Genomic DNA, 21,775 nt, shown 5'->3' on the forward strand with positions numbered 1-21,775 from the left:
CAAGTACTTGAACTGTACAGATAGGAGTGAATATGTTGTAATGGAACATAACTGAATCACTTTTATATTGCTGATAACATTGTACTGCTTGCCTCTAATGCTTGACTCTGTTACGGTGCTGAATTTGTACATGCACTTACGATTTTCGGTTAAAAATGGCCCGTTGTTTTTTTCTATTTCCGTAGGTATACTGTTACACAGATGTGTGTTGAAATCATAAATAAAGTTAAAACTTAGATAGTTCAATTTATTAATCATTCAGACTGCATAACAGAGTACTAAAGCAATACAGTAACCGAATATTATAATTATGTATGTGTTGATTTTACTACACTGTGCCTCATATTTAGTCGCAGTTTTTACATGTTTCTTTTAGACGTTTCTTGCAAGTGGATTTTTTTACATTTAACGCATTATGTTATCAGTTTTTTCCATGCAGCATTTCCTCTTTGATGATATTCTCGCTTCTCCTTGTCGCCATTAGTTACCCGCTCGCCAAGAGTTTGTAGGAGTAGTCTCCTTTGCTTTCGGGTGTTTGCTTTTCGCTGGGGGTTAGTTGTCTTGTATAGCACATAAGAGTTATAAGCAGTATGTCGATGATATTTTAGAACACAACAATAGGTCATCTGCTCGTTTCCCTCGTTGCTGTACAATTCACCACCGTCTTTGATGACACAACAACACGCTATCTGTTTGTTTTTTTCCTTGCTGTATAACTTACCACCATCTTGTCTAGTGTGTCATCAGCTGCTTTCGTAGCGTTGTGGCCTAAAATAATTTGTGGTTTCCTCTTGGTGCGATCACTGACTTTTTCATCGTGGTAAAGAGTGTTTTGCAGAATAACACATTTGTTTTTCTTTGGGGTGTAAGACACAAGCGTTGTGTCTTTTGTGAAAGCAAATGTTGAGGTGCACTTAGGAATCCCATAATCTACAATAGTTTTGGTGGGGTGGAATGCTTGTTTTTTCGCACAGTTCCGATCATTATAACATATTTTTCTTCAGCACTTGTCTTATCTCGTAAGAGGGGAGAAAGTTGTCGCAGGTAATGTTATGCCCTTTCAAACCAAAAGACAACTCAGTTACATCGCTTAGTCTTTGTTCTTTTCAGGGATACTACCTGGTCGTTTCCTAGAATGTTCCATACGTAAATTGTTTCAGTGCCACCAAGAACCCGAAGCTTGATGCCAGACTATTGAGCGTACCGGTATACTAGCAGAAAGTGCATTTTCCCCTTAATGCAACAAGTTGTTCGTCTGCTGCAGGGCTTCACAACATACGTGCTTGCGGAGCAAGCTGTGAGCAGCAAGGCGCGAGCACGGAGCAGCGCGAGCACGCTACCCCCACTACCGGACCAGAGTGGAGAGTGGGGAGAGTCACGTGGGGTACACAACAGCTGCCGCCAGTCGATGTAAACCCGCGGCCACCTGCAGGGATATCACTCACGAATTATTACTGCGACAAATGAAACAAATAAAGGAGAATGTACACATGCCTCATAATTTTATTAGCTTAGTGTATGCCTCTACCATCTGTAGACACTGAAACTAAAGAATTCCACGACAATCCTATATTTTCAACACTTTCTTCAACACTACTTAAAATATCACCTCCGGTTGTAGTGTTCTTCATGGCTACTACATCGAGGAGCTCCTCCCTCACCTGAAGATCTGTATTAACACCTCTAATAAATACGGCAAGCTGCGCTGTTCCAGTGATATCAACTCTTTCGTCCAGAGCTGGAGAATACGCCATAAAATCTTTACAGATATTTGCAAACTGGCTCTGGACGTCGTCTGCCATGTCCTGTATGCGACGCATAATGGTCATGTTAGATAATGGCACAATCAGAAACTGTTCAACTTGAGATGGACACAAATGTTCCGCTGCAGCTACCAAACATTATTTTATTAAATCGCCATCAGTTAAGGGGCGCAGGGATTTTGCTAAAAGCAAAGCAGTTTTGTAACCCACTCTGAGAGCTGCATCAGTTGATTTTCCTTCGTCGTCCAGATCTTCTTCGGATAGCTTCCTTTTAAGTTTAATAACTTCCTGTGCACGATCTGGTCAATCACATTTTCCACGTCCGTAGTCTTTCGCGTGGTACGACATATAATGTCACTGCAAATTAAATATCGTAAAAGAATTCAGCGTTTTGTGACATACTAATCATTTTGTAACACCAACTTTTTCAGTAAGCAGATACAATTCCTCCCAATGGGGGTTGAACTGCGAAAGCATGGTTGGGGTTACACAACGGCGACTTCACATGATTCTTAACCAGCGAAGTGACTGTTACGAGCTGATCGTAGTACTTTAAACGTTACACAGTCAGCGCGAATTCAATAGGCACGCTGCAGCCCTATTCAAATGTGCGCGCGCATTTCCCCTCCCTCCCCACTCCGCGACCTTGCAGCTGCTCGCGAGCACGTGCCTGAGCAGACGCGAGTACTCGTGCTCAAAACCGGCCAGTTGTTAAGCCCTGGTCTACTGTAATAAATAATTTGAGATTGTATAATTTAGGTATTATCTCTACCAGTTTCTCTCACAAATCTCTTATAGGTGCAAACTTACCTTGTTCACGTCTTTGTAGTTCTGTCTCACAGTCATCAAATCGAATAACCGTTGATATCTTCTGTGTTATTCATGTTGGTAGCTGTTCATGATTCGAATTCTGGAATATTAAATTGGTCTTCTTTGGTGAAGGACTTTCGGAAGGCTGTGTTTAGTAACTCTGCTTTGGCAACACTGTCTTCAATAGTATCTCCATTGCTATTGTGCAGAGAAGGCATTGACTGTGTCTTGCCGCTAGCTTACTTGACGTACGACCACAGCCTCTTTGGATTTTTGCCAGGTTTCCAGACAATGTTTCGTTGTGAAAACTATTATAAGCCTCTCTTCTTGAAGTCCGCGTTAAATTTCGAGCTTCTGTAAAAGATCGCAAGTCTTGGAGATTTTGCGTCTGCTTAAATTTGGCATGTTTGCTTCTGCAACAGTATTCTGACCCGTTTTGTGTACTGTGGTGTCACCGCCAGACATCACACTTGCTAGGTGGTAGCCTTTAAATCGGCCGCGGTCCGTTAGTATACGTCGGACTCGCTTGTCGCCACTATCAGTGATTGCAGACCGAGCGCCGCCACACGGCAGGTCTAGTCTAGAGAGACTCCCTAGCACAGTTGTACAGACGACTTTGCTAGCGATGGTTCACTGTCTACATACGTTCTCATTTACAGAGACGACAGTTTAGCATAGCCTTCAGCTACATTTGCTACGCCCTAGCAAGGCGCCATATTCAGTTACTATAATTACATACTTCAAGAATATATTCTGAACAGATAATATTGTGAATCATGTACCGTCAAGAGCGACGTTCATCATTAATGGATTAAAGTTAAGTATCAAACTAATTATGGCCGCTTTCTGAACTCTCATTCCTTGTCATGTTCCAGACCTCACGTCAGTATAGTTCTTCCCTCCTCACGCCAGCCTGCGTGACCTAAGACGCGTGCATTTCGGCCTCCACTCGTAACACGGTGTTGGCTCTTCTGCTAACACAAAATGTACCATGGGGGGATCAGTTCAGTCTTTTGTTTATTTGTTTGCTATAAATTGCTCAATTGCTGCTGATACTATTACTTTGAACTAAAGTCACATCTGGGCTACACTTACGTTACTAGTTTGGAAGGAGTGGAGATTGTCTCTCAGGATGGCGTCAAGTGAATTTTTATCTGCTTTTTTGAATAGGTATATTTTTCGTTTATTTTTGGAGAATTTGGGGTTACAATATTCAGCCTCGCTCCGACAAAGCTATGTTCACTAATCCCTGCATCTGTTTTGATGCTCGAGGATTATTTGTTGCTAAGAGGTCAAGTGTGTTTTCACAACCGTTTACTATTCGCGTGGTCTCATGAACTAATCGGCTGAAATAATTTTCAGAGAATGCGTTTGGGACAATTTCGGATGATGTTTCATGCGTGCCAAATGAATTAAACACGTATTTTTACCAATATATTGTGGGTACATTAAAGTCACCACCAACTATATTAGTGTGAGTCGGGTACATGTTTGAAATCAAACTCAAGTTTTCTTTGAACCTTTCAGCAATTATATCATCTGAACTGGAAGGACGGTAAAATGACCCAATTATTATTTTATTCCGGTTACCAAGGATGACCTCTGCCGATACTAACTCACAGGAACTATCTACTTCGAGACAAGATAAACTACTTCTAACAGTGACAAGCACGCCACCGCCAACTGTGATTAGCCCATTCTTTCGGAATACCATTAGCTTCTTCGCAAAAATTTCGGCTGAACTTAACACCGGCTTTAGCAAGTTTTCATTGTTGACAAATTGAATATTGTCAGAATTTGCTACCGTTATGAAGGTTAAAATACATAGGATCTAAGGAGACCTGAACAGCTTATGAAGTACTATTTCTGTGGATACCAAAACAAACTTCATAATAATTTTTTTTGTCAGAATATACTTCAATAAGAGGCAAAGAAACTCAATGAAAATACTCTATTAAAATCAAATATTTTCAAAATTAGAAACCACCAAGAATTCTTGTGGGTCAAAACAGATCCGAACACCTTACGAGGGATATAAATTTCTACTAAAAATAAAATTTTTCAACAGAACAATGTTGTTGTTGCCAGTTGTTGCCATATTACTTCTCGGCTTAACCTCACTATCTACCGCCTACGTCCGCAGCTCGTGGTCTAGTTGCTAGCGTTGCTGCCTCTGGCTCACGGGGTTCCGGGTTTGTGTCCCGGCAGGGTTGGGAATTTTCTCTGCTCGGGGCAAGAATGTTTGTGTTGTCCTAATCATTTCATCATAATCATCATCTTCACAGTGGCTCAATTGGAATGTGAAAAAATTGGGACTTGGTACGGGCGCTGATGACCGCGCAGTTCAGCACCCCTCGAACCGTACGTCATCATCATCATCTACCGCCGATGTTTGTTTTTATATTAATGTACATTTCATCAGGTCTAGTGGCCGGCATTGTCAAAGGTTCACCCGAAGGTCCGCCAGTAGGAATGGAAGGTGAGTCTTTGACACTGCCAGCGACTGGCGAAACGTCAGAATAACAGTTCAACAAATGTCGGCGGGAAATCATGAGACAGAAGCCAACAGGCAATAAGTTAACATAGCAAATCTGATAGTAGTACTGAAATTGTTAAAGACGAAGTATAATGAAGAGGACAAAATGAATAGAAAGGGGTTAGTTGGCATAAGCGGATAATTGGCACACACCCTCTATTCCCTGCTGCCATGGAGAGAGAGTGCAGTGAAGATGTTCCACCAATAGCGTCAGTTAGCGGACGTGTACAGTAGCAGATTATTAATGGAGCGTCCAACAATGGTACAAGGAATCGGCATGAATGTAGTTCTCGTTAGTTGGTTATTGTTACGTTATACAGCATTGCAGCTGTGGTTGACAGTAGTGCAGCTATAATTGAATCAGCGAAGTTCTACGAACATCTTAGAATGGAATGGGATAACCTCAGTTATAATTTTGCCTTCATGGACAGAGAAAAGTACGAGCTATTTATCAGCAAGGTTAAATCACTATCATTTGGAAGAAAGAGGAACGGCAACGACTACCAGGTTTTGAAGAGATTTGAAGTGTTCGACCTGAACGGGATAACTAAATTAATACAACCTATTACTGAAGATGGCAAGATTAAATACCGTGTTCACGATGAAGAACTGTATGATATCCTGCATGTTGCTTATGTAACGACTGGCCACGGTGGACGCAGATGCTTGAAGTCCAAGTACCATAATATAACACAAAGAGACGTCCAGATTTGTCTTACATGGGCCTTGTTGAAGCCTTGTAAAAAAAGATCAGAGCAACGGCTGAGGACTTCTACCGAATCGGAGACAAGATTGGTGTGCTGAGCCATCTTTACGCAAGGTAATACATTGGCTGTTTTTCAATATTTCGGGAAGGGATGATACGATACGTAACTACGACTACGACGACATTTAGTTTCAGACCACAGTTCAATAGTCCAATACCTGCTTGCCCTGCTACACCTACTTGCACTGTTAGAATAATCTCAGACGAGGAATTCCAACAGAGAAAACTGTCGCCCTGAGAACAGCTGTGACGTCTCAGTCGACAGGAAGCGTCTAGTGATTCTTCAAAAGCAACTCTCAACACCAACGCAGACTCTGATATATATATATATATATATATATATATATATATATATATATATATATATATATATATATATATATATATATACTTTCGAGGGTTTTACTATTGCTACTGTGGTTCTCTGATGTTACCTCTTGGCAGTGAAAGTATACCTTTACTAGCGACAGTGCACTATCCCTAGTGAATGAGTATTGCTTGACAAAACCAGAACCACTAAAGGGGTCAGTGAAGGTGCACCATCACCATTGATGATATACCTTCCTCGAAACTTCCATTTCCACTATAATATGTGTAAAGGTGGGCCCATCCACCGAAACAGCAGACTGCTTGGAATCAGCACGAACGAAGTATCCCTGTTTCATCGTCTTTCACACTATTGAGTTAGTTTTTCCATCACAAACTCATGGCGATTTACGAAAGAGTGTTTTACTGTAGTTGCATGCGTGTATTTTAATCATTTTGTATGATGTCTAGCTGCGTGGTATCCATTTTGTTTTTTATGTTTCCTTGGGGCTAGGTGGCATAGTTAGGTATGGAATCAGTTGGCATCGCTACGACACCGCGCCCCATACACCAACTAACCCCTCCATAATTGTTCTTTAAAAAATCAACACTTTCTGCAAAGAGTGAATAAATACACATCAATCCAGAATAAATTCACGCTTTGCCCAATGACAGGCCACGGCAGCAATCCAACCGTGGCAAAAAAAAAAAAAAAAAAAAAATCCACTGCTGTTCTAACAGACAGTGTCATCAGAGGTATAACCGAGACTGGAAGCTCATTAATAAGAAAAAGTGAAGAACAGTCAAGAAGGGCGACGTCATGTCAGATGTCAGTTATGCCGATAGTAGCGACAGTTTGGCCTTCTTTGGTAATAGTTCAGAGTTTGAACCTCTCCGTAGTGAAGAACTTTCACAATCCACAACCTTCCACGAGGATGGTAAGGGTTCTCACTCGACATTTGCCACTAACTCTGAAGAACTTCGAAATCATGCCAACGGGTCACATCAGAAAAAAAACAACAACGAATCCCTCACAATCCCGAGGATCTCTTGGTAACCCTCAGTGCCATGTAAGTGACTTCGTTTAGGGCAAGTGCAATGCTTGATTGCCGAAACTGATAGCAATAGGATTCATGCGTTAAACATGTTGAACAAGGGGAGGAACTGGAGTAGGCCAGATCTGCAGACGGCTAAACTAGGAAGATTCAGTTTGATGGGACGAAAGAAAAATTATGCGACATTTGAACTCTCCTGTTTAAATAAACGAGCCCCAACCCCTACTTTTGTGTTTAATTTAAAGCTTTCGACTTATTCCATCTGAACCATAATACGCAGAATTTATTTCTCTTGAAAAATTCATTGTTTGATCCTACGTTTAAATGCATTACGTTGTGTATACTTTAAAGTAGAATTTATTTTTGTTTAAGTGTTATTTCTTCTTGACGAATTCATGCTTTGAAATGAAAATTAAATCAAGTTTTGATAACATAAAATGCTTTTCCTCGAAAACTGCAGTGTTTTGTCTAAGTATCCCTATTCGTATAAGGCTATGCCAATTCTCCCTTCGGAGTATGCCAACTAACCCCGCATGCGTGGCTTGTAGGAAGAACTGCACGATTTCAGAAATAAATGGTTTTAGGCTGACGTAATGCGTATTGAGTTATCGGGTCCCACATAATTTTGTAATCGCAATGTTAAGCTACCCTCCCACATGATTTTGTAATCACAGTGTTAAGCTGTCCTCTGCATACACCAGAATCTCTCCAAGTATTGCACAAAAAAATAGAAAATCAAGAACCAAAGTCTGTGCCAACTAGTCCTGGTCTACTGTGCAAATAATGACTGTAATGGAACAAATGGATGAGACCTCAAATTTAGGCCAGCTCAAGATATTGATTGGATGGGCAGGAAAGTATGTAAATACAAATACAAAAACGGAGTTCTTCACCTTTGGTAAATTAAACCGTGTTTTCAGAACTAAATGGCTGACGTATCTTAAAAGAAAAATCTGCAACCACAGTGTATTAGCATTTTCGATTTGCGACAGAGAACTATTCATACTACCAGGGTTCCACAGTACCCAACAGTGAGACACATTTGGGGGTTACGCCGAGAGATAAGAAAATTAATCAGGCAAGAAGCAGGAGTGGAAGAATTAATTATGAATTTCAGATGTAAATGGACGGAAAGTGAAGCCAGCAATCGCCCTGTTCACGCCACTGCAAAACTATTCACCTAAAATATAACACCCCTTTTATTTCGCGAACGGTTACACATATCGAAACGTGGTTTTCTACAAATGTTAGAGCGTCGGGGGCATGTATGTTTTTGTTTCTTTAATGCTTTAGCGCTGGTATCTACGAAGATACTGAAGCTAGTAGGTTTTTTTAAAATGGAACCGTATACTTTTTATAACTCTGTTCGATAGCTCTTGAGAAAACAATTACAGTGATATAGAATTTGTTAATGTAGACGTTGGAAACTGTCGTAAAAAATTCAAGAAATGTCCTTAAATGTGAGAGTACCGTAGCCGGAAATGGGATCTGCGGTGCAAACACCGCCAAGCAGGTGTCTCGGGCCGTCCTGTTGCAAACACATACACTGTCAAATTCTCCTCATTTGTGTACATGTCTGCACGCAACGAATGCTGAAGCAGAAATGAGAGGCCTGCAGTGCAAATAAGTAAACAGGCAAATGTGTTGACATTGTGACACTGTACAGCACGAGGGCTCTGCTGGACGGTGTTTGGACAGTTAATGCCGATTCCGGCCACCGTGATCTCAAATTCTAGGACATTTCTCGATTTTTTTACGACAGGTTTCAACGGCAATATTAATAAACGCTATATTACTGTAATTGTCTTTTCAGCAGCTATCAAATGCAGTTATAAAAAATGTACGGCTCCTATTGAAAAATCGCACTTTCCTCAATATCTCCGTTGATGCCACCGCTAAAAACATTAACTAAACTGAAATATACGAGCCCATCGACGCCCTAACATTTGACGAAAACCGTTCACGAAATAAAACATCTACCAGACTTCCAAATTTCACAAATGCTGCCTCAGAGTATCCTTACAATGCGCAAATGAATGATCGAAGTTTTGATTCTCCCTTGTTTTATCAACACACTTCTCTATGCAAACTTCCTCTATGATATCACTAGCAGAATAATTCTAAGTCGCAATTTGAACTGGCCTCAGGAAGTAATCCAAGTTGTAACTCATGCGACACGCAGTGATTGCCGTCCAGATATCATATTCCATATTAATTTTACTATCTGCCGTCCTGAAGACGGGGATCCCTAATCTTTCGAGTCAAGTAACAAGTCTCCCACTTTCTCGTCAAGTTACGCCTAGACACTCAAATCCATCTTATTCTGCTTCCTCACCCCCCTCACCCCCCCCCCCCCACCACCAATTACTTCGATTAGCTTGTGTCTCATGTCTTACCTGTTGACCTACTCTGTCCTACCGATGTCCATTACACTACAGTTTAATAACACCACCTTTAAACCAGTTTGGTAACATTAATAAAATGACTTTCATAAACAGATATGAAACCCTAGCTACCTAAATGAATCGCTTCTCACAAACCATTATTTTAACATAATATGCTGTTGTGACTCTTCAGGCTTTCCCGGTGGATGTGTTGTAAATAGTCTTCACGGGTTTGCCACCGGATCACGCTGTGTAAATTCCACAATATTTCCTCGGAGCACCTGTCCGACATCTTCAGGTGGTTCAACCTTGCTCGTGGCTAGGTACGACTGACGGTATCCGCAAACCGAGGTCCCGTTTTTAGAACACGCAAGCGAAGAATTCGCAGCCGCGGAAATCGCACATGCGCAGTGATTTGCCCTATTCAAACTCCCTCTGCCGAAAATCGCAGAGCAGCTCTCCCGCACGTGCGCTGTACGCTGCGTTTGTCAACAGTGCACCCAGACGTTACTCACCAACGGACATACTACGTCACTGTTATGACGGGCCTGTTGTGAGCGTGCGGGGTTGCTATTCTGTCATTCTGCGCAACGGATTAATCTGAGATGTACCCTTTACCCTGTGGTTCCTGCAAGATGCAATTTCCACCCCACACTACTACAGAAGTCAGACAGACGCTCCTAAAGTTCTAAAGAAAAATGCCTGAAAAACGTTCAGCAAGAAATATCTTCTGGAGTCGCCCGCTGTAAGGAAATGACGCAAAATTACACAAAATTTCTTACGTAACTAGTGGGATACTTGGGTACTGGAGTAGTGCTAGTTGGTGCAAGAAAAACACGTAATTAACGAAAATTATTATTTATTTTCCAAAAATTCTGAGAAATCACAATGGCACTTTTAGTTATGAACTGAACACGTTATTTCCTGGTTCCTTTCGGAATGTGAAGCTACCTCTTAAGGATAGGATTCGCTAATGAAATTTCTATACAAAGTTAAAAATTGTTATTGACTTACTGAGAGCCGTGCTTACTCAACTAGAATAATTATCCGTTAGAATATTGCTAGGTACGGTCGAGGCTGTCACATGTGAAATGCAGTGAAGTGTACTGTTGTGGAGGAAATATGGGGCTCTCAAGAGCTGTAGTGCACAATACCGTAAGCTGCGACGACAGCTGTCTGCGCCGCTCACTGCTGCCAAGTAAGATAACTATCATTCTATCAGGATTGACCTTCGCCAATCAAACTCTCCCTACGCCTTGATGAAGGACTCCTATTCGCCTCTAGTCTAACTATTTGCGTGGTACACCGGTCAGATAACCAATCCACCGCGATACCGCTCAAAAATTCGCTCTCCGACATTTAACTATAATTCTGTCCATTCACACCGCACAATAAGTGTGTCGGCCAACACAGTGAACAATGCTTTATCGTAAGGACTCAATATAGAGTCACACTCCGATTCGCTCTCGACATAGGTGCTCTCCCAGTGAAGTACTGAGGAGAGACTTGTTCCTCGCTCTTTGAGTACAGGTACAAGAACACACGCTCTCGTTATGTGTTCTCGCTCCAAGAGCGACAACGGAACGGCCCCAATCCACGCCAGATGTGAAGGGGTATATCTTTCAGTCTCTACCACTACTCCTTCAGCTCAAGGCGTCAGAAATATCGTCTGCCAATCACCATTGCGCTTCTAAAATGGGAGAATGACGTTTCGTTTAAGGCGACCATTCCGGAAATCAGTAGCATTGGCGTTTGGCGTTTGCTGTCTCCCTGTGAAAATCTCTGAAACTGCGTGTTATGTGTAAGGAATGTGTAGGCTGGCCACTCCACACAATGTGGCGGCATTTGCTTTTAGGCCGAACAGTGGGTTGTTCCCCTTTTCACTCGGGCCAATGCTGTCTGCTCTATGGGCGGTCACCGGCCGACATAGATCGGCTGAGATCCTCTGAAGGGACCGGTCCCCTGGCGTGCGGTTTGCGTCTCCCAAACTAAAAGCAAACCCCTGCGAACGTCATGTCTTGAATGTGTGTGTGTACGCCAGCCTCGAGTATTTCAACCACGTTGCACTTACTTGTTATTTGTATATCATTTACATGAATGCATACAACACTGACTTTATCTTATCGAGTTTGGATTCGAATGGGGCGTCTTGATGTGCGGAATATGATTGTGAGGGCGGAATAAGTAAGCAATGAAGGTGAGGAAACCACGACGTCTTACATACCTCCCTCCATCTGACAAAATTTTTGTTCAAAAATGGCTCTGAGCACTATGGGGCTCAACTGCTGAGGTCATTAGTCCCCTAGAACTTAGAACTAGTTAAACCTAACTAACCTAAGGACATCACACACATCCATGCCCGAGGCAGGATTCGAACCTGCGACCGTAGCGGTCTCGCGGTTCCAGACTGCAGCGCCAGAACAGCGCGGCCACTTCGGCCGGCCAAAATTTTTGTCTTGGGTTTGTCAATGCAGAGCAAAACATTGACAAAGTCAAGCAAAAATTGTTCTTTTTGATTTTCCAATAAAGTTTTCTCAGCCATTCTTAACAATTTTTTTCTAATGATTTCCTTATAGCTATTGTTTCAATTTTTTAATTCTACAATTTATTAAACTTCATGTTTTGTTGTTAAGCAAATATAGACCTTACAAAGGTTATTCTTTGTCGTTGCCAGTACGTGTCTCTCTTTTCCTTTTTTCTTTTTTATTTCCAAAAATATGTTTTTACAATATTAATTTTTCTAAACTCGTTTGTGTACAGTGTATCATGTATTAATGTGGTTATATCTTTTCTTCAGTTAGGCTTTGCGTAAATGTTCGCAAAAGCTCTTTTGTGTTACTTTGTTTTATTTATTTAGGCATTATCTTTTTCTTTATGTGTCACTGTTTTTTTTGTTTTTTCTAAGAATGAAGAAGCGTTTCCTCTTAACTCTATCCTTGGTATTAATATTATTACCCCAAAAAGGTGCTTTTGAATTTTACTTACAGAAGAAAAATCCTGCATAAATTCTTTTCTAATTTTACATAGAAAAGAAATAAATACACTTTCCACGAGTTTCAGAGATATATAACTAATCTAAGTTTCTTTACAAAAGGTTTTAAGGTATCTATAAATTATGGACTTTACATATATGATAAAATAATTTCTTTTACAAAAAAGGATAAAAGATATTTGTACAAATATATCATTTTCTTAACTCTACATTTGTATTTCATTAGTTTTTTTTTTTTTTGTGCTGCGTCAGTTTCTGTGCTTGACGATCCCCACTGAAATACTGGAAGGCGTCGACTCATTTGTATGGGTGTCACAAATCATGAGAGAAGTACTCTAGTATGCGATGCCAGGTCTTGCTTGTTGACATTGTCATTATGGAGTGGTACTTTTAACCGATGATGATGACTGTGGTTTACTGCATAAACAGTGATGTCTTGGTACTCCTTTGCTGTCACACATGGGACGGTATGGCAGTTTGATGATTGTAGTTGACTACCGACGGTCGTCACCCAATATTGTGCTGTGACGTCTTGGTACTTCACACCTGGTTCAGTATGGCAATTTGATGATGTGGTAGGGAGAATACTGTTCATTTTGCTGAACTGATTTCTAGATAATGTTGGTTGGTACTTCTTAATCTTCTGCTTGCCGTTCGCTTGTATTTGTTTGACGATCCAGAAGAGGTGGTTGTAGTAGTTGCCATGCCTCAAAGTTCATGGAAAGAAGTTTGTAGCAATTTGCTTTGTAGGAAAGGAGAGAAAGGTATCTTGTTGTCTTCTGCCCTTCTTCATCTTGCATCTTCTTTTCTTCTCTGCTTTCTTGCATTCTTCTGTTCTTCTTGGGCTAGGACTATGTGAATTTTAGTGTAGGAGTGATATAGGATTTGTTGGATCTGACTGCCTTTCCAAATGTTACTTGATGAGTTTGTAGATCTTAGTAATTTTTTGTACCTTCATTGTCGTCTCATTGTATTATGATTCTCCACATGCTCTTCTGTTGTGTAGCAGTGTCGTGACATATGAAATGTCCATGCTGTGCGTTGTCCTCCTGAAGTCCAACCTGGTTGCAACCTGCATTTCTAGTGTGGCGTTGGTCTTCATGTTGTTGTTACTGCCCTAAGTGCTTCCTCAACATGTCTGTACCCTCTCTGTCGCTATCTCGAAGCATCTGTTGTTAATGGAGCTGGTGATTGGTGTTGGTGACGATGTCCCTCTGATGTGTAGAGATATTTACAATTTTTGTTTTACATATATTTGTTATTTACAAAAAACATTGATTTTATATAATGCAAGAATTTTCTGATAGTTGCAAATATTATTGTATATATATATATATATATATATATATATATATATATATATATATATATATGTGTGTGTGTGTGTGTGTGTGTGTGTGTGTGTGTGTGTGTATTTATTTATTTATTTATTTATGATTTCTTTTCGTTATTCTAATTATGTCCTACCACTTCTTCATTCTTTTAATTGTTGTGTACCATTTATTGTTTGTGTGCATGTCGTAGTGTACTTGATACTACAAGAGATTGTTAGTGTCTATTATGTCTCCTTTTTTAATTAATGTGTTATTTTGTTGATTCTTAATTTATTTTTTGATTCAGTGGTTAGTACACGATTTGCGATTGCCCCTGTTTCCCTTTCTTCTCTTTTACCATTTCTTTCATTCACATTTTTTTAGGGGGCTCACGTGGTAGATGCCAATACTTTTACCTGTTTTTGGGTTCGTTAGTTCTTCGGCATTTTCGTGAGCGATCCTGGAAATTACCGTTGGCCCTTTACAGATTGCAAAATATTTTCTGCATTTATTTTGACTCTTATGTGAAAGGTAATGAGTTGTTACTAATACCTTTTGGCCCAGTATGAAGTGTTTCTTCGTGGCAGATTTCTCTTGAGTGAGCTTACGTCTCATTGGTGCTGAGCGAATGTTTTGTAGAGCAGAAGCGACGATTTGTCTATGTTGCTTTCGGGGAGTAACTAGAATTTTAATGATTTCTTTTTTTTTCTGGTGGATTTATATATTCTTCAGTACTCTAATTGGTGGATAAGTCGTGGTACTATGTGGTGTCTTATTAATTACTTCTTGGAAGTCTGGTTGATATAGGTCCCAAGTACAATGGTTCTTTCTACAAAACAGTCTACAAAGTGTTCCCAAAACTTTCATGGTACGTTCAGCCGGATTTCCACTTGGTTTATATCTGGAAATAAAGGTGGGTTTGATTTTTAATTTGTCTAATGTGTTTTTCCAATGCACGGATCTGTATTGGGGCCCATTACCTGAGATTATTCTTATCACTCTCACAACTTGTTGTATAAAGTCCTTTTGAAGTGCTTTACTAATCGTAAATCCAGTGGCTTTCTTTAAGGGTGTAATTGTAGTGTATTTTGATGCTAGTTCAATTACATCAAATATGTAGGTGAACCTTTCCTTGTTCGTGGAAGTGGACCATAAATATCGGTTGCAGCAATCTGTCTTAATTTATCAGGGATAGTTGGAAACATTGGGGGTCTGGTTTGATATGTCATGTTTTGACTATATGCCTTTTTTACAACTTTTAAGAACGCGTCGAATACGTCGCTCCATATTTGGGAAGTGTACTTGGTTCAAATGTCTCTGAGCACTATGGGACTTAACAGCTATGGTCATCAGTGCCCTAGAACTTGGAACTACTTAAACCTAACTAACCTAAGGACATCACACAACACCCAGTCATCACGAGGCAGAGAAAATCCCTGACCCCGCCGGGAATCGAAACCAAGAACCCGGGCGCGGGAAGCGAGAACGCTACCGCACGACCACAAGCTGCGGACGGGAAGTGTACTGTTTGTTTCATTTTTAAATAGCATTTCTTGGGTCCAAAATGTCCACTGCTAAAGTGGGTATACCAAATGTATTTATTAATAAGTTCGTCAGGATGCATGCTAACCATTGTGCAGTATCATTATTACGTTTGAAAAATAGGATATTATCTTTTACTATTCAATTTTTTCTAATTTCCGTGTTGGTTTTATCGGTAAGTTGGTTTTCAGTCATGTGGAGCGTATGATCTTTGTTTTGTTCGTCAGGTAAATTTTTTTAAAGCATTTTTGATAAAATTTTCGAATGGTACGTTTTTTAGATAGTAGATAGTCAGTTCTTCATCTTCAATGTTGATTTTCTGGTCCTCTGCCATTCTCTGTGGTAAATGAGACAATGCATCGGCCAGAATATTTTCAGGTCCTGGTATGTATGTGATTGAAAAGTCATACTCCTGCAGTATTTGTATCCATCTTGCCAAACGTCCGTTGGTTAATTTGGAGGAGATTAAAGACTCTAATTCTTTATGGTCTGTGTATACTTGTGTTTTTCTGCCAAACAGAAAATGTCGAAATTTCTGAAATGCCCATACTATGGCTAGAGATTCTAATTCTGTTATAGAATAATTCTTTTCTGCTTTCGATAGTACTCTACTTGCAAAGGCTATTGTTTTATGTATTTTCTTACCGTTTTTCTCAATTTGTTGAAATAGTACAGCCCCTAGCCCGGTCTTTGCACTATCAGTTACTAGACAGAACTCCTGACTTAACTATGGGTGTGATAAAATTGGAGCATTATTCAATGCCTCCTTCAACTTATGAAATTCTTCATCTGCTTGTTTTTACAATATCGACGGTGTGCTTTTTCCTGTCAGTGCACACAGTCTAGGTGCTGCAAGTGTGTCTATCCATATACATTTTTTGTATAAATTTATCAACCCCAAGAATCCCCTTAGACTTTTCTTGTTGTAGGGAGTAGGAATATTACGAATAGCGTCTAGTCTGGCGTTATAACTTTTTCAGATTTGTTTTGTCCTAAAAAATTAATTTCTGGTTTTCCAAAATGCGATTTAGTAACGTTGACGGTGACCCCATGTTTTTTCATAATTTATAGGAAATTATCCAGCATATAATTATGTTCTGCCCAAGTTTCCTCTGCCAGAAGAACGTCGTCCACATAGCAAGTACTTTTCTGAAGTATGTCAAGATGCAGTATAGAATTCAGACCGCGAATAAAGGCAGCTGACGAAATTTTGAGGCCAAACGGTAAACGTTTGAATTGGTAGCAACGACCAAAGACAATAAAGGCTGTGTAGTTTCGACATGAAGGCTCCAATTCTGTTTGCTAAGAACGCAAATCGATGGATGAAAAAATCTGTACTCCATGAAACTTCTGAATCAACTTTTCCAATTTCTCTGGTCTATCTGTTTCCGAAATTATAATTGTATTTATTTGTCTTGAAACGAGTACCAAACGTATGCTCCCATCCTTCTTACTTACAACGTGTAAGGGTGAATTATATGGTGACTTGGCGGGTTCAATTATGTCATCATTCAACATTTTTTTTTGATTTCAAGAAATACTTGCTCTCGATAACTATATGGTATGGAATAAGGTGGAACACAAAAGGGTTTATGATCTTTGACCTCAAATTTGTATTGAAAATCTTTAATGCTACCTGTCTTTGATGCAAATACCTCTACATGTGATCTCTGTATGCCTTCTAATTTTTTTTTATCGTGGAGCGAAATATCATCTACTTCCTCTATCTTCTTACTAATCTCTTGATGAATTTCTTCTATTATTTCTGGTGGGAGTGGGTCAAGGTTTTCCTCAAACTTATATATAAAGTGTCTCTCCTCCTCTCTTTAATTCCTTTCTTGACTTAAATGCAATTGCTTTACTTTTCCCTGTTCTTTTTCATCGTTCAGTGTTTGAATAAGATATAGTACTACATCATCTATTGTTACGAAGCCTTGTGGTATGCAAACGTGAACCTTACGCTCATTAATGAAATCTACACCACTAATCATATCAGCCGTAAGTTTTGGTACGATTATAAAATTGGTTCCAAACTTGTAACCTTGACAATTGAATGAAAGACGTGTTTCGTATTTCACCTCTGTTGCAATTTTTCCTAAGGCTCCGAAAACTCTTATCCTTTCTGTCCTTAAAATCGGTAGTCCTTTTTCTCTATTGCACCTTTCAAATAGGCTTTCTGATATAGCCGTCACTTGACTCCCACTATCTATGATTGCTCGTGTCGTGATTTCACCAATGTTTGTCTTTAATATGGGTTGTATAATTGTGGATGTTACGATTTCCTTTTCTTGCATCAAATCCTCTGCTATAGATTCATAGCTTAACCTGTGGATAATTGTACCTTCCCTTTGTGTTTGTGTTTCCTTTGGTGTTAACTCCGTGAGCAAAACCGTTTGCGACCTATCTACCTCTTTTCGTCTGTTTTCGAGCTCCTGTCTTTCCTTTTCCTTCATTTCCAAACATTCCTGACTGTATTCTCTCTCTGTCTTCTCATAGTCACCCATGTTGTATACATTATACGTCTTTTGTGTTTCGTGGCGTCTGTGTTTTGTTTTTATCTAGGATACTCCGCTCTGTTTTATCGCGTTCATTTACTTGCTTCTCGTCAAATATATTGCTAAGTCCGGTTAACAATTCTTCGTCGCTTCATTCTTTAATACACGGAAGTGGTGGCAGTTCATCCTCGCTTTCAGAATTTTCCCATTTATGCTGTTTTCCCAGGCTAAGTAGCGTAATTCAAGTGTACCTGGTGCTGATTCTTTGTCGGAAATTTTCGTGAGTCCCTCTTTGTCTGAATTTAGGCTATTTTCAGTTTATTCTAATTTTAATCTAGCTACTTCCAAAACATGAATGTCCTTTTTTGATTGTTTTAATGAATGGACTTCAGTTTGCCTAACCTCTTCCGGAATTTCCCGTCAATCTTTACGTTTTTCAGCATTTGGTGGCCTAATTTCTACTTCTGGTTTCCCTTTGCTTTGTTGTTCTTTTCTCTGTGGACCATAATTTCCTCTGTAGTTATTCGCGCCCTGGTCACGCCAGTTGCTGTTTCTAACATCGTGACCTCTTTCAAAGTATCCTTGACCGTTGGCATTTTGATTCCTAATCCCATATCCGCCACTGTATGAGTGTCCATTACCGTTCCTATTTCGGTACCAACTATTCTGGTTAACGTTTCTGTGCCAATTGTCTCCATTGTGCCACTGTCCTTGTCTGTTAAATTGCCTGAAATTATTGGTGTTAGGATTACGATTATTATTATTGGAATATTCGTTCATAGTCCTCTCCTTTTGCTGTTCCCTTTCCTTACTTTCTTCTTTCACCTCGTCTTCTTTAAACATAAATTCAAGTTCCCTTAAAACGTCTTTGAATTCTTCGGTGCCGGCCGCGGTGGTCTCGCGGTTCTAGGCGCGCAGTCCGGAACCGTGCGACTGCTACGGTCGCAGGTTCGAATCCTGCCTCGGGCATGGATGTGTGTGATGTCCTTAGGTTAGTTAGGTTTAAGTAGTTCTAAGTTCTAGGGGACTGATAATCACAGCAGTTGAGTCCCATAGTGCTCAGAGCCATTTGAACTATTTGAGCCAATTCTTCGATATTTTCATTTTTTCCTACTATCGCCTGTTGATACTTTACCGGTAATTTCATGCTACATAGACGCATCAGCTCTCCGTTACTGTATGGTTTGTCTACGCATTGATTCTTTTTGTCCACTGTATCAAAGAATTTTAGCACGCTTTTGTTTTGCGCCTCGGTAGACCAATATCTTTCGAGAAATGCAGTTCTGAACTGTAGGTTAGACGTACAGGTAGCCGCGATCTTTTGCATCACCTCTGCTACTGTCCCTGACATGTGTGCACAAATGAAGTCAAGTTTGTGAGCTACGCTCCAGTGGTTTGGTAAGCCTACTTGAAACTGGTCGATGAATGTGCGTGCATGCAAGCTATCGCCTTCTTCCTTGAAATGTGGAAATTTTCTAACTGTAAGGAAGTGGTCTGTATCATATCTACTCATAAATCCGGTTTGTGGCTGATTCATGGACTCAAATAATCTGCCATTGCTTGTGTCATCGTGTTTATTCTCTGGTAATCTACTGCCTGTGTGCCTATTCTTAATTTCCTGACTCATATCCGCGTCATATCGTATCATTGGTGAACAAAAGTGTTGTTCGTGTGTTTATACTCTCGTCGTTCGCGGTGTAGAACCTGTGCTGCTATTATGTTGTGTCATTGGATTTACTGGTTCAGTTGCCTGTCTTTCGATTGGTATCGGCTGAATGTATGTGTTCCTTTTTTCTAGATACTGTGCCTGGTCCTGTGGCATGTCATGTATTACTTTAATCGGGGTTTTCAGTTTCGATTTCTGCGCGAGTATTACGTCTATAGCCTTGGTTCTACTTGAACTTTCAGACGGCGCGTGTTCGGGTACTGAATTAATGCTTGACGTATCAGTTGTTTCGCTACAGGTGTGGTCGGTCTCGATCTTTACTTCGATAGTTTGTATCAACTCTATTCGAAGCTTTCCTAACTGATCTCTGTTTTTAAGTTCTATTTTATTGATCCGCTGATCATGTTTTTTTCAGTGCAACCTTTGCGACCTTGCTTTGATTTGCTTGTTCTTCCGAAATTTGTATTGCTGTTCGGGTGGCTTTATTCGTAAAACGTTCCACCCTTTTGTCAACGTTTATGATGTCCAATTGGACCTTGTCCACGTCAGTGCGTAATTGCTGCTGACCTTGTGTTAGTACCTGAATTCTTTCTCTAGATTCTTTCGCGCCTTTGTTTATCTGAGTGATCTGACTATCAATTCTGGCGGTCCCTTCTACCATCTGGATTTTAACCTGTTGGATCTGTGTCTTAATAGCCTGATTATCCTGTTTCAATTCCTGATCATCCTGTTTCAATTCCTGTATATCCTGTTTCAATTCCTGATTATCCTGTTTCAATTCCTGATTATCCTGTTTCAATTCCTGATACTGTTTTGTCATCTGTGTATTAATATCCTGAATCTGTGTATTAATATCCTGATTCTGTTTCGTCATACTAGCGTTCATTTTTTGTAACATCTCCATGATCGCGTCCTGCCCTCTAATACTACCTTCTGCTGAACTATGTATTCTCGGTCTATTGTTTTCTTACTCGGTCAGTTACTTCGTTTACTGGGCTATGCTGTGGCGTTTCTAAGTTTGATAACTGCAATAACCCGTGCTGTCTGCGTTGAGTAGCCGGTCGTGGTGGCCGTGCGGTTCTAGGCGCTCCAGTCCGGAGCCGCGCTGCTGATATGGTCGCAGGTTCGAATCCTGCCTCGGGCATGGGTGTGTGTGATGTCCTTAGGTCAGTTAGGTTTAAGTAGTTCTAAGTTCTAGGGGACTGATGGCCACAGCAGTTGAGTCCCATAGTGCCATTTGAATCATTTTGTGTTGAGGACTAGTTGCGTTCATCATTGAACCATTACATGGCGCAAACAACTCCGCATTCTGCACTCTCTGTTGTGTATGTCTTGTGTTTGCAGGTACAGTTGCGTCTGTTACGGAACCTTTTCGTGGCGCTCGTAAATCCGCATAATTCTGTGTCTGTTGTTGAGACATATTTAGAATGTGTACGATAGGTTCGATGTATTCTAAATGTTCCCCATCTTCTTCACTGTCTACGTCTCTTTGAACGTTAGCTAACTGCCGGTTCATTGATTGTATTGACGCGTATTCTGTCCCTGAATATGCAGCAGACAAACGCGTTTCCGGTGCCCGTTTCGCTTCTAATCTTCGCCATTTCCTACGTGGGCTGTCTATTTCTGGCTCAGAATGTGCCCTACCTGGGATTTCATATTCTGGAAATTCGATGTTCTCGTCCCTTCGATTCCCATCTGTCTGATCTGTCTCAATTTTATCCCAATCTAACTGAACCTGCTGATTCTGCAGCTCCCCGACTGTCCTACTCTCTGATTCACCGTCTGTCCTATTCTCAGGTTGACCTTCTGCCCTATTCTCAATAAGCTCGTTTACTTGCTGTCTATCTGGTTGATTCTCCCCCATCTTGTCTATTTGCTGTCTCTCACGTAACCATTTGGCTTGTGCTCTCGTTAACATGGAAATTCTTTCAACACACCACAACCCTATCTAAAAAACTGTACGACCACTTACCAGTTGGTTGAACCAACAACAACAACAACGTCGTGACTTCTCGGCTAATGTTCTGTTTGCTCTGCTACTGTCTCCAATCTCCACCCATGCGCTTGCAAAAGGAGAAAAATGTTATTTCCTAATTCTAACTTATATGATGCTGCGTCACACTGCGTCTCTACGTCACCCTGCGTCT

General features: G+C 40.5%; 1 protein-coding gene across 1 annotated transcript in view; it reads right to left on the reverse strand.

The window, feature by feature from the left end:
- LOC126235513 (E3 ubiquitin-protein ligase ARIH1-like) overlaps positions 1 to 21,492 on the reverse strand; it is a 61,235-nt gene extending 39,743 nt beyond the window's left edge. The window contains exon 1 of the mRNA XM_049944231.1: positions 21,273 to 21,492. Coding sequence (XP_049800188.1) covers positions 21,273 to 21,492 — 220 coding nt within the window. The remainder of the gene's footprint in view (positions 1 to 21,272) is intronic.
- Between the last annotated feature and the right edge of the window lie 283 nt (positions 21,493 to 21,775).

Source organism: Schistocerca nitens, chromosome 2 (assembly GCF_023898315.1).
Source record: "Schistocerca nitens isolate TAMUIC-IGC-003100 chromosome 2, iqSchNite1.1, whole genome shotgun sequence".
Classification (NCBI taxonomy): Eukaryota; Metazoa; Arthropoda; class Insecta; order Orthoptera; family Acrididae; genus Schistocerca; species Schistocerca nitens.